The sequence below is a fragment of the Orcinus orca genome, chromosome 4 (assembly GCF_937001465.1).
Source record: "Orcinus orca chromosome 4, mOrcOrc1.1, whole genome shotgun sequence".
NCBI classification, from domain to species: Eukaryota; Metazoa; Chordata; class Mammalia; order Artiodactyla; family Delphinidae; genus Orcinus; species Orcinus orca.
The window spans coordinates 136,657,345-136,671,554 of NC_064562.1; the positions used below are offsets into that span (position 1 = coordinate 136,657,345).

A 14,210-nucleotide genomic window follows, 5' to 3' on the forward strand; every position below is an offset into this window, starting at 1 on the left:
TCCGTGACCCGCCCGCGGACGCCGGTTCGAGCCCTGTCCCGGGCGCCGCGGAGCCTCGAACGTCCGTGACGTGGATTTTCACGCGTCAGGAGGCCGCCACTCCCGCCTTTCCCGCGAGGAGCGACTGGAACCCGAGAAGAACTGTGGTCCGAGCACGCACCCTTATCCCCGCCGCTCCCTCGCTTGCTTTCCGGAGAGACCCGGAAAGCCCTCCCGAAGGGAATTGTTTTCTGGCTCTCGGAGGGGGCTGCAGGAGAAGAGCCCCGGAGGTGGATGTTACTGAGCTGCGCGGCGCACGCGAGCTGTGAGGAGTCTACGCCCGGTCGCGCGGAGTCTCCGGAGGATTGTCCCCCGCAGCCGGAAGGGGGCCGCGGGGAGCGCTCCTGCCCGGCGGGGACGGTGGAGGCCGCGGGCCGACCGGCCGCAGCTCGGGCCATGCCTCCCCGTTCTCCTCGCCGCGGTTGATGCGGGGCGTGCACGCAGCCGCCCGCACCGGGACCCGGGCCGGGTTGCACGGCTTGGCCCCCCGCCCCCGCTTCGGCCTAGGTGAGTGTGGGGCGGCCTCTCTCCCGCCGGGGGGGCGGGAGACGCGCGGGCGGGGCGGGGCGGGCCGGGCGGCAGGTGCGGGCCCGGAGGAGCTGCGCGGGGGCCGGGGCCGCGCGAGGGGAGGAAGGGCAGAGGAGGTAGAGGGGGCGACCCCCTCCGGCGGCGCGGCCCTCCCGCCGGGGCGCTCGGAGCTCCGGAACCGGGCGGGCTACCTTCCGCCTCCGCACGGGACGGCGAGCGGGGCCCCGCGTCCTCAGTCGCCTGCAGCGGTGGCGCCATGACCCGGGGTGTCCTCTCGGAGGAACCGCCCCCCCCCCCGGGGGAAAGACGCTTTCAGGGAGGCTTTTGAGGGGGTCAACGGGGCGGGGGGCGGGCGCGGAGCTGTTCGGCGGGTTTTCTGTGTCGGAGGCTCCCTGGGACTGGGGCCGGGAACGGCGTGTTTGCGCCCGCGTGTGCCTGAGCAAAGCCCCAAATCGCTGGGGACGCCCTGGCCCGGGTGTGCGTGCGCCCGAGCGAGCTGCCACTGTATTCTTGTAGTGAGAGCGGTGGAGCGGCGAGGGGAGGGGAGAGGGCACTGCCACTTTAAAAGTGGGGAAGTCCGCCCTCCTGAGGTAATGGTAACCTCAGCCTCCTCCCCTCCTCCTGCCCGAGAGAGGGAGCGAGAGCGGGCGAGAGAGCGAGCGAGCAAACTTGTTTTCATTCATAACTTTTTCCTTTTCCTTCCTCGCCGTCAACTCTTTATTTCCCGCTTGTCTCCGCGCGGATTGCAGAGGGCGCAGCTCCACCGCGGTAGCCGGCGATGTGGCGACGCCGCTCTGCAGCCCCTGCCCCTGGCTCGCTGCGCCCCGGCTCTTTAGGAATCCGGCTTCTCCTTTAAAGTGTAGACAGCTATTTATTTATAACCCTCCCTGACGTGGGCTTGCTTTTTGGCGCCCGCGTTCGCTCTGAAGGCTCTCACCGATTTGTGAGCCTCCTTGGTGGCATACGCCAAGAGGTTTTGGAAATCCACGGTGATCCTTAGGATGTGATGGGATTGTCCGAAAAGGTATTCGACTTCGATTCGGGGGTTTCTTGGGGAAGACAGTCCGCCGAGAGCGTGTGAGCGTGTTTGGGGCTAGATCGACGACTGTCACTGCTGGAAGAGGGGCTTTGCTTCAGATCAGAGGCGGCCGAGTCTCTTCGCTCTTTCCTTTTATCCGGTGGTCTCCGCCACCGGCCAGCGTGAACTTTGCCACAGCTAGCGTTTAAAACTCAGATTCAAGTGCCTGGTGTTTTATCTGCCCTCTTCAAATACACCGTTTTTCCTTTCGTGTGGAATCCGCCTTACTACCTTTAGGTACTCTTTGCTTTAAAAGCATTGGGTTAAAAAGTGCTTTGCGAGGAGGAATGATATTGTGCAGAGTAACGATGGAATCTTTTGAATAGCCCTTAAGGATTCCAGGACTAAACCCAGCAGGTTGCGAATGTGTTTCTCTTTCTGTACAGAGAAGGTAGAAGAAAGTAGAAACTCGAGGATCTGAGTTGGGAGAATGAGGGAGGGGAACGCCAAGAAGTTAACATGTAAGACTTAGTCCGGGGACATTGAGTGAAGTTAAGAGGTGAAATGGACTTCTTTCCGCTTTATTCCTTAAGCTAATGTGTTTTGGCTCAAGGTAGTAGTGGGGAATGGGCATTTTTTTCTCTTCATTCTTGAATTGGATCAAATCTGTAGGCTTTGGGAGGAATTTGTGTGAAAAATGTTTTAGTCTACCATTGACTGAAAACAAACGTTTTTATGTTTGATTGTTTTATGAAGAAGACATTATAAATTAGAAACTGTTAACTATTGGTGTGGAAACAAATGCTTATTTTTATCAGGATATTACTGTACTTTATTACAAGAAGCACATGGATTCAGAGTTGGCAGTGCCTTTGAAAATCAAAATCTGTCATGTAAATACAGATTTTTAAATTAGAGGAAATACGGATAATTAAAATGGCCAGGATTTCCCCATACTACTAAAGGCCTAACACTTACTTGTGTGTGAAAGTTATCTCGTTAGGTGAGTGAGCCCTTATTTAAACTTAAAAAAAAAATTCTTTCATGATTTCAAATGTGAATACTCTTAACGTTCCCTGAACTGTACATTAAGTTTCGTGTGTGTGCTTTAGAGGCTATAAAACACCAAGAACTGTTGTATTTGTCTACATTTGCATCTTGTACATTAATAATGAGCTAGCTTTAAAATTCTGGTTTCTCCTGAAAAATGACCTCTTATTTTGAGATTCCATTTTAGTTTGGAATCTCTTTGATTTTTTTTTTAAATGCATGAAGTATACCTTGACTAATTTCCTCACCATTAATCTAATGCTTGTAACAGCAAACAAATAACAGAAGGCAACAGTGCCAAAGCCATTCTTAATTTTTTTTAAAGAGTGGCTATTTTCCTTTATGGAAAACACCCATGAACTGATACTGAGCTCTCTTTAGATGAGAGCTGTTTATTAGTGCTTATACTCAATATTTCCCCATGAGGGCATACTCCATTTTAATTGTTTGTTAGATTCACAAACAGGAAGACATTACTTCTTGATTCTGCTTTTTAAAACTTGAAAAAACTTCTAATTCTTATGGCATGGGGTCTCTTGCTTACATTCTTCTTCTCTGATGTGGTCCTCAGCCTCTCTTAGAATTGGACTCTGGCCAGGACCCCAACGTCATTGTAATCCACTGATGAGGGAGATCATTACCAGGTGGTTTAGGCAATTTGTGACTTGACGGGATCTCTCGCATCCCCCCCTCCCCCCAATGCTTCTCCTCATTTATTTTTTCCCTGTTTTTTTTCATCTTTGATTTCCTTTTAGGATTTCAGATGCATGCCAGGTTTCCACTGATTGCCGGAATTCAAGATCACTACACATGGATCCCCAAAATCAACATGGCAGTGGCAGTTCAATAGTTGTGATCCAGCAGCCTGCTTTGGATAACCGTCAGAGGTTAGACTATGAGAGAGAGATTCAGCCTGCCGCTATTTTGTCCTTAGACCAGATCAAGGCCATCAGAGGCAGCAATGAGTACACAGAAGGGCCATCAGTGGTGAAAAGACCTGCTCTTCGGACAGCACCAAGACAAGAAAAGCATGAAAGGACTCATGAAATCATACCAATTAATGTGAATAATAACTATGAGCATAGACCTACCAGCCACCTGGGACATGCGGGACTCTCAAATAATACCAGAGGCCCCATATTGAGCAGGTCAACCAGCACTGGAAGTGCAGCCAGTTCTGGGAGCAACAGCAGTGCCTCTTCTGAGCAGGGGCTGTTAGGAAGGTCACCGCCAACCAGACCAGTCTCTGGTCACAGGTCTGAAAGGGCAATCCGGACCCAGCCCAAGCAACTGATTGTGGATGACTTAAAGGGTTCCCTGAAAGAGGACCTGACACAGCACAAGTTCATTTGTGAACAGTGTGGGAAGTGCAAGTGCGGAGAATGCACAGCTCCCAGGACCCTGCCATCCTGTTTGGCCTGTAACCGGCAGTGCCTTTGCTCTGCTGAGAGCATGGTGGAATATGGAACCTGCATGTGCTTGGTCAAGGGCATCTTCTACCACTGCTCCAATGACGATGAAGGGGATTCTTACTCGGATAATCCTTGCTCCTGTTCACAGTCACACTGCTGCTCTAGGTACCTGTGTATGGGAGCCATGTCTCTGTTTTTACCTTGCTTACTCTGTTACCCTCCTGCTAAGGGATGCCTGAAGCTGTGCAGGGGGTGTTATGACTGGATCCATCGCCCAGGGTGCAGATGTAAGAACTCCAACACGGTCTATTGTAAGCTGGAGGGCTGCCCCTCCCGGGGTCAGGGTAAACCATCATGATTTTTGGAGGTGGGTTGGGCCTCCTGAACTTCTAGCTTTCAAGCTGTGGCTGTTATGAAAAGATCCTGTTAGATACTGGTTTTATTTTCTTTGCAGTTTTTCCCTGTTGCCCACATTCTCTCCCCCTCTTCCCAAGGTTTGACTCATGGATTTTACTCTAATGGTTGATCTTCAGTAACAGTGAACTGTGAAACTGCACCTGGCTCCCCCTTATGACAAGAGCCTCTGCCATCCGCTCGAGAGGATATTGAGAGCCAGTGGGCTTTTGTGTAGCCTTTTTGTTCTGCAAGCAACTTTCCAAAGTTGTACACATGAACATACCCACACACACACCCAGACTACAGTGATTTAGAGCTGTTTTTGATTGGGTACTCTGGGAGCAGGGAAATTGGTTTTTTAAAGAGGCAACCATTTAATTGCTTAAATAAGCTATGTATTAAATCTGTCTCCAATTAGGGCTCTCTTCATAGCATTGGACCCTTAAGTAGCAAGGGGGATATGTTGCTGTTATAACATTAAAATTCTCCTTTAACCACTGCCTTCTCCTTCTTGCCCCTCAACGTTCTCTCCCCTCAGTTCTGGCATTATCTTATCTTAGAGATGCCAGTTTTGTTTTCTGGGTTTTTTTCCCGTGTAATTTTAGATTCGCTTTACAATATAAATCTTCACATTGGAGATATATTAGTTGTATCTTGTTCATCCTCATTCAAAGCTTTCATATTTGTGAAGGACTCGGCTCCCTTCCGTACCCCCACGCTTTTCACCAAATTACTCTTGTCACTGAGGGCACTTGGATGACTGAAGTTGATATTTATAGCTGATCGATCTATACGTGTCACAGAACTATGCTGCCTAAAGTGATCTTGGCTCCTTAATGGTTTTTGGACCCTTTGGTTAGTTAACAGCTGAGTAGTTCTAATCTTTTCTGTTTTCATTGCCTTAACCACAAATTGTGGTGCTTTTTGTATATTTTATGTATAAATCACAAAGTTGAATTCTGACTATTTTTAAGACAAAAGTCTGTTAAACTTTTTTATTGTAAAGAATATTTATTATGCGAATCTATTATTTTATGATATTTATTGCAAAAACTGTTGAAATGTACTCATGTCTGAATATAACAAAATATCAATACATAACGGAAAATAAGGTGACACCAAGAAAGTACATATGTTAACTATAATGCAGAAAATATATTAATTAATGAACCTGTCTCTTGATTTCTTCATTTATTAGCCTGTACTGTTGTGGTGATTTTTGTCATTTGCTTCGACTCTTTCGTCATGCATACCCATTTTCTTTCTTTCCCTTGACATACCAAATCTAGATGCAAGTGAGCTCAAATTTTGAACTAGATGTTTCCTGGAAAATGCATTAATCAAGATTTTGTAATCCAAGTTGTGTTTCAACAAATGCCTGAGTAAATCACTTTACAGAGTGAAAAAACTTTTTTTTTGTAATTAGTGTTAACAATTCCTGCCACTTTTGGTTATTTTGTAAGCAAGGGGTTTTGTGTATGTCATAGTTTCTTGCAATGGGACGTATTTGTAAGTTTTAAAAAGTGTTTATCTTAACTCTCTTGGATTAGTCAAAAATTCGTTTTCATCCACAAAACTTAAAGGACTTAGTTCTGCAGGCATGCTTGGAGTCTCTGGCACTGTCACTTTAATAAAACATTCTAAAAGTTAAGAGTGCACCAAGGGAATAGTTAACATTATCAAAGAGATGTTTTAAAAACATTCCAGTCCCTACCTTTTCATTTCGTTTCATAAGTCTCTAATGTGACCTGATCAAATAACATTTTGACATGTTTTGTGGAATAAGGAATCTGAGGGCCCTGAAACTTTATATAAAGAAAGTAAATATTTTTAGTTTTTAGTCTGCTGAAGTTACGACATGGTTAGAATCTTTGGGTCTGATAAAATTTTGTGCATGTGACCCCTCAGACTCAGTTTCACGAACTCCTCCCTATGCCTAAGTGATGTGTCAAAGCTGAATAATCTGCATTTGAGAGTAAGATGTTGACATAATATGAGCCCAGGATTTAGGCTGTCAAAACTCTTACCCAGCATTTTTGTTTTGGTTGTCTCTTTACATGCTTTGGCTACTAGTTTTGGAGTACTTACTCTTTGTAAATAGGCTTTGATTTTGGTTTAAGCTGACAAGACATAAGTGGTAGAAACTTGTTTTAATGCTTTTCCATCAAGCCACTAACCTATTAGTTGGCATTGTGACGTTTGATATAATCAAGTATTTTCTCTGCGCTCTGAAAGCAGAAACTTTCTTTTTAATGAGTATTTGTGTTTTGGAGGCCATTTCATAATCTACAGTATTTCAAAATGTGAATTTATTTCCTCTTGTACTCAAGTTATGTGATGATATCACCGATTCCTTAATATTGAATATTTCATTGACGTTTCGCTCCTTAATGAAGTGTATAGACGGACTCCCTCAAAATAACTGTGTATAACTTTTTTCTGTTATTTAGACCCTTCGTATAATTAGGAATTGGTATAAGAGCTGTCTGTAGCTATACTAACCAGACTAAGAAGCTGTAGCTTTTACTGAAAGAAATTTATAATTTTTATGAGAAATGAGGTATGCTGTGGAGTTTTAACTTCAGGCTATATGGGGAATACATTAAAATGACAATATTAAGACGGTAGTCTCAGGCCTGTATTTGGAAGTAGCAATAGGTTAGAGGTTCAGACTTCTAACATGCTTGTCAGGTGCAAAGCGTAAATACTTTGATTCAAAACTGCCTCCTTTGTGATGGTTTAAACCTAGAAGGAAAAAATATTAGGGTGTGTCTTCATGAATGCTTATGAGTCCTATGCTTTTTAATACTGATGATCATTTTAAAGTGCCATGGCTTTGAAAGCATCCGCAAAGCTGAAATTTCTTATAAATTCCACTGCCATTTATTTGATACTGCCCAGTGAAAAATACCAAATAGATGGGTTAACCTTTCCTTTTTTATTCCACAATTTTGTCCCTCTTCCTCAGCTACTACAGCTTGACAGAATGAATATTTTTGTTAAATAGTGCCTTTCCAGCATATTTTCTGAGTGCCATTCTTTTCATTCCAAGAAGTTTTATTTAGATAATTTAATTGTGAATAAAACCAATGCAGGATTGCTGTAATTGAGTAGTTTCCCGTCAACAGTTTATAAAATGTCACTCAGCAGAAAAATGGAATGTGAAAAAATAGATATGCTTCTTTTTGTGAAGGCCTAAGGTGAATCCTTAAATGATAGTCTGTTATAATTATTATATGGTTTTCAAAATCCAAACCACAGAATGAACATTCCAGTTATGACTAAGAAAAATAAAAATTAAAAACAGTGGTTTTTAAAGTGAAAGAAAGGGAGTTAAAAACTAATGTTTTTACCCTAAAGTTAGTATTGGAATCAAACTCAGAGGGTTCATTTCCAAAAGATTGATTTAACTTTTTAAATTGTCTCCTTTTCCTAAATCCTCTTTGTTGAGTAATGTATTTCATGGCAGTTTTTATGTATAACTCTTTAGCAAAAAAGTACAATCCCATTTTTAAACATGTATATATATTGCAAGAGAAAGTTTGGCATCATTTTTTACACATCTTGAAAACAAAACTTTAAATCCCCCTTTTGGCCAATTGACAATTGGGGGACTGTTTTTTTCCCATTATTTCACTTTAGATAAGACAGCCATGTACTTAATTGACAAAGTTATTGATTCTTCTGATATTCTCTTGGACTATTACCAAGCCATTTTGCTACATTTATTGAACCCCTACTATGTGCATTATTCCATATGCAGAAGAATTCTAGAGCTAGAAATAGCTATCAGAATATACTTGCTTTATGTTTCTCAACCATATGTGAAAGTAAATATGTCACTAGTTAAAAATCAGAAGTCTGTGTCATAGCTCAGACCTACTCTACCAGAAGAATCTCCAGGAGAGGAGCTTGATCTTCTTAATTTCAAAAAGCTTCTTGGGTGATTCTATCAGGCAATTTTGGAATCGCTTTTTTAGTTTGATGTCTTCATTTTGAGAATGTAGAAACAAAGGCCTGGCTTGAGAAATGTTCATGATAGCTAGCATAGAACCAGGACTCTTCAGATACAGGATTTTCTTCATTTCTTGGCAGCAAACCTGGTACCTTTATGTTACACGTTAGCCTTTACCATTTCGTTCTTTTTACCAGAACGTGTTTCCTTCATAATTAATCAATTTGACCATAATTTAGGAAATGGAATGTTTTTTCTGCATATATTATTTGCACTTAGCTGTCAGGACTAAGTAGCAAATGACTTAATTGCCATGGTTATTTTTCATATGTTATTATTAAAGTTAACAGCTTCTTCTGAAAACAGCATGTGTGCTTCCCCTGGCCACGTGCATATGGTAATAATGGAACAAACGGATTCGATCAGTTTGTAAAAGGTAATAGTAACTTGGCATCTAGATTTAAGAACTTGTGTGATGGTACTTCTTACTGTTATTCTGGTCGTTTCAGGATTACAGTGATTAAAAAGCAGATTTAAATGTTCTATTTTGTACTATTAAAAAGATTGGTGTTAAAGTCAGATAGTCGAGTCATACTAGGTATGGCAATAACTCTAAGAGCAAAAGCCATCAGAGAACCTAGAACTCTTTTGAACTAGGTAATTTGGGAAAATATAAGCTTCTGTCATTCACTAGTAAGTAGTCTGAGAGCTTGTTTGGATAAAATAATCATAGAATCATACTTTTAGTGGTAGAAAGAAACTTAGACGTCATCTATTGCATCTTCTTTAGAGATGAGAAAGCCAGGTTCAGAGATGTTGCTTACCTAAAGTCATGATCTAATTGCCAAAATAAAATAAACTTTATTAAAAAACTGCTTGCTGCATATGTACGTTTGGTAAAAGATCGGAAGAAAGGAGAGGTTGGTTGTGGGGGGCAAGACCAACCTCTAAACCAAAGTTTCAGGTTAATTTGTAAGTTATAAAATTTAACAAGTTTGTGAAAGCACAATGGACGAACGGTAGTCCAAGGCAGAGAAATAAGTGCCGTAAGAAAGGAATCAGACAAAAGGAGCTGAATAAATTTGATGTAAGAAAGCAAGGTGAGTATTTGAGAAAACTGAGTTCCAGTTTGGCTAGCAGCGGTTCTCAACTTCAGCTGTACATTAAAACCACCTGGAAGTAAAACAACAACAAACAAAACCTGTGCCCTGGGAGGGGCTTTGTCTTTTGTCTGTCTTCCAAGCACCCCAGATGATTCTAAGACACAGCCGCAGTGAAGAGCTTCTGAATTAGATTATAGGTAAGTGTAGAAGAATTATGGGAGATTAAAATGGCAGCTATTAAGTAAGAGGCCAATTTAGAAAAAGAAAGAAGCATTAAGGGTCCGAACTAGGTTGGAGGTTAGTAGGAATGGAAAGAAGGAGGCAACGTGAGAAGTAAACCTAAAGGGCTTTGCAGTTATTTGTATGTGGGGTTGAGAAGGAGGAAAGAATTGAAAATGATGCTGAGGTTTTGGACCAAGGTGAATAGGCAAACAATGGTAGCTCTGTTAAAAGAAATGGGTGGAATTAGTTTAGGAGGTATGTGGGGTGGGAAAGTTATGAGTTCTATTGGGATAAACTCTTACAGTGCAGGTGAGTTGCCAGAAGGTCACTGAGAAAAAAGTCTAGAATTTAAGAGAGGTGGGTGATGGCCCATCACCCACATGGGGGTGAGAGGGAATCTGTAGCATAGATTTTTTTCTAAGGGAAAGAATGGAACTAAAAGCAGGCTAGGAACAAAACCTTGAGGAACATGCCTATATTTAGGAGGCATAGCTGGGATTTAGAGCCAACAGAGGGATGTTCAAAGAAGCATAGGCACTGAAGGATTGGTATGTTTTAGAATCCAAAGGAGACTTTCAAGATGGAAATGAGTAACTAAATGTCAAAAGCTGTGCAGACTCCCAACTAAATTTGGTGGGTGGTATTTAGGTGAAATTGTGGTAATAAAAACCAGATTGCATGGGATTTAGTGGGTGGTGAGTACAATGCAAGTAACAGCTTTAGACTATTCTAGAAATTTTGAGATGATAGGAAAGTAACTAGAGAGGTAACAGCTGAAGAGGATTTTTAGAATAACAGAAACCTGCGCCTTTTTGTAGGGCAAGAACAAGGGCAATTGAGAAAGCAGAGCAGAGGAAAGAGCTGAAGGAACGCAATTCCAGAATAGAGAGGAGGGGACAGAAGACAGCACAACGAGGGCTCTTTAACCTTGGCAACAATGGTTCTTCTCCCAGAGGAAAGAACAAAAGGTGAGAAGGAAGAAGACACAGTGGCACTTTAAGAGGCAGAAGAGGGACGTTACAGAAATGTACCCTGATTTTGGTAAATAGAGGTTGGACTTCTCTTGAAAGTTAAGGTGCATTAAGGGACTGACCTGGTTCTTGAGAGCAGAGTCTGGAATGGCTAGAGGTGGGGATGCTAACGCGTGGTCAACAGCAACTGATGAAGAGCAGTGCTTAGAGCTCAGCTCACATGGAACCGGAAATTTGGGGGGAGCCACTAAGTGTTTTTCCAGATTTTATCAAGACAGTCCTTGTAGCTGGTTAGAGGGGCAGTTAAGGCAGAGAATAAGGGACCATTAAGAAATGGTGGGGCTTCCCTGGTGGCACAGTGGTTGAGAGTCCGCCTGCCGATGCAGGGGACACGGGTTCGTGCCCCGGTCCGGGAAGATCCCACATGCTGCGGAGCGGCTGGGCCCGTGAGCCATGGCCGCTGAGCCTGCGCGTCCGGAGCCTGTGCTCCGCAGCGGGAGAGGCCACAACAGTGAGAGGCCCGCGTACCGCAAAAAAAAAAAAAAAAAAAAAGGGTGAGTTTGAAAGAGGTCAGGAATTTTCGGGCAGCGGTCTGAGTATTTGATGAAATGACTGGGCAGAAGAGTTCCAATGAGGATGAAATACAGTCTTACAGAGAGTATAGAAAGAGCAAAGGTAGACAGCTGAGGACAGAGGAGAATTTTCAAGTCAAGATCTTAGAAGGTGGGCCATTTTCAAATGCTGAGGATATCTGGGGTTTCTCTGTGCTCATGGGTTGCTGAGGCAGAGAGGAGATTTTTGGAGCAAAAGATGAAGAGGACGAGAAAACAGGCCAATGAGTTAAGAGTTGTTAATTTAAGTATTAAAATGTTGGAGCTGGAGAGGAAAATTTAGAGGCTGGTGTTTATGTTTGGAAAGGATGTTTTTGGACACTTTAACTTGTTTTTAAGCTAATGGATTATAAAGTAAGTAAGTAAGATCTGATAAAAATGTAAGATTTCTTAAAAAGGAATGAACTAGTGGAGTAGAATTTATTTCAAATGGGACATGCTCCATTTATAGCACAAATGATCTGTTAACAAAATCTGTTACTGAATAAAGAAAATATCTTCATGAAAATTGATTGACCAGTCAATTCCGTCAAAATAATACACAGAGCCAGAAGACCTTCTGCCTTCCCCGTTCCCTTCTTTAAGCTTTTGCACACTTCAGAGGCACTTCAGAAAGCAAAGAGATTGGGTCCAGGATCTGAGTCCTGTCTGTTTCACAGAGTTTGCATGTTGCAGATTTGCAGTAGAAGCTGCGAGTGTATTGACTCCTTAACAGAAATACGTTTTATTCTCCTGGGCCACCCAGAATCTGCCTTCTACTCCAAATGTAGAGAGGCCTATCTTTATAAAGAAAACTGAGGGTGTTTGAGGTATTTACAGACCATGTGGAGTTCTAATTGGTTACTTTGTGGTTTATAAACCTGCTTTTGGAATTACCTGTAATTTCCTCTTCGAATCTGCCTTTGGCCATTTTTGGCTATTGCCCTTTAGTGGTACCAGAAACAGAATCCAATTAGGGAAGATAAAATAAACACAAAGATGAAACTAAAATTTATCAGTTTAACTTCTCGCTATCTAATACCTAGAGCAGTGCTTGTTACAACAGAGTAGGAGCTCAATAAATATTTGTTGTCGATTGCCTTGCTAGATTTATTCATAAGAGCTTCAGAGGAGGAAAGATGCTTAGATTAATGACCAAATTGAATTTTTGTTTTTGCAAGATTTTTGAGACTGTTTCTAATGTTAACAATATTGGCAATTTTGAGAGAAAATTAAAATTGCTTGGCTCTGTCAACCATTTAGTCATTTATTTAACAATCGTATTTTAGGTGCTGAGAATCCCAGTCTTTGACTAGTACTGCATACATTTTTAACCACGTGATTGGTGTTACCATATCAGCTGGTAACTGGGTCTATGGAGACACTCTGGGAAGAGGCACCACATCTGTCTCTGCAAGTCAGGGGAGGCTTCATAGAGAAGTCATGAAAGATGAGTAGTGATTCATCAGGTAGACAAGGGAGAGAAAAGCCTACCAGATCAGTACAAAGGCATGTTAGCGGGAATGATCATGGCATGATGGGGAAATTGCAAGTAATTTAGAAGGTTTGGGAAGTAAGGTGTCTGTGGGAAGGAGAGGAGCCAGCCATGGAAAGTGTGAATGTCAAGTTGAAAAGTTTGAGCTCCATCCTGTGAGTGAGAAGGAGTCATGGAGAGGCCAGATTATAAACAAGAGAGTGACGTGACCAGATTAGAGTCTCAGAAAGATTCTTCAGGCAGTGCTGTGGAGGACAGACTGCAGTGGAAGCCGGAGACCAGCTAGATCATTAATATAACTGTCAAGATGATTCAAGGACAGTGGAGACAGGCAGGAAGGATGGGTTTGAGATGATGGGTTGAGGAAGATGAGTGAGGATGGGTCTAGGTGACTCATCACTGAACCAACTCATAACTGGTCCATAGCTGGTAACATAAGGCAGAGAGAACATTTGTATAAATAAAATGCATAAGCAGACCAAAATTTTGTACATTGAACATTCTACTAATTGTGCAGATTTGGGAATCTTTTTTCCCCCTAGGACATATCTGTCTCCAAACAGTTAATGAGTGATGAAGTGGACCAAAGGCAGGAAGCAAGGAGGCAGAGAATCAAAGTCTTTGAAAATCAAGCAAACTAAATTATTAATTCTTTCTTCCACCCTGGCTCCCCAGACAGAGTTCACTGTATATCACTGAGAAAAGTGAATTATGTATCTATCTGAACACTGTTGTCAGAAATACCAAATTCTAGGATAGAAAATTCAGCAAGCCAACTATTTTCTCCCGATTATCCAAAAACATTAACTCCCCTACTCCCCCTACTCTGCACCCTGGACACACCCCGGCCCAGACATTACATTTTAAATCATTGGAGTATCTTAAAAATAATGTTGGCAACTTCAGTGTCCAGGTTTTCCTTATTCCTTTTGTTTTTCCCTGTTGGTCAAAGTGAGAAAGAGTAGTGAGGATGGACAAAGGAAGAAGGGTGGTTGGGGAATATGTATATTAGGTGATTGGGAATTAGGATTAGAGGATAGTTTGAGGCCACTCAAAGTCAAATCTGGGAGGACCTTAAAGACTACTTAGTTCCTTTCCTTCATTTTAAAGTAAATACTGTTGAACCACAGAAAGATGAAATGACTGACTTAAGGATAAACAGCTAACAGGAAAGAGAACCAGCTGAATGGGAAAAAGATGTGAAAACTACTTTTAAAAGTCCTATACTATTTCTATTATGTAGACCTTATCTATACTTGAAGCCTGGGAGTTTAATTTACAATTCCTAAATAGAATATACCATAACAATAGGCCCAGTTAGTGAAACCCAGAATCTTGCAGAAGCTGTAGAAAAAAAAGTACAAGATCATTTGGGGATTGGAATCAGTCATTTTTTTTCTTGTAGTTTGAAATGCTTGTAAATGAGAGTAT

At 42.4% G+C, this 14,210-nt stretch overlaps 1 protein-coding gene across 2 annotated transcripts; it reads left to right on the top strand.

The window, feature by feature from the left end:
• The first annotated feature begins 413 nt into the window (after positions 1–413).
• Positions 414–5,613, top strand: SPRY1 (sprouty RTK signaling antagonist 1). Of its 2 annotated transcripts, none has more exons than XM_004265111.3 (2): positions 414–546; positions 3,391–5,613. In XM_004265111.3, exon 2 carries the CDS (start codon positions 3,446–3,448, stop codon positions 4,403–4,405), a length of 960 nt encoding a protein of 319 aa, XP_004265159.1. In that variant the 5' UTR covers positions 414–546; positions 3,391–3,445; the 3' UTR covers positions 4,406–5,613. The 2 variants fall into 2 exon arrangements, with proteins under 2 accessions (XP_004265159.1, XP_004265160.1); XM_004265112.3 differs by having other exon boundaries at positions 439–1,591.
• Positions 5,614–14,210: the final 8,597 nt, after the last annotated feature.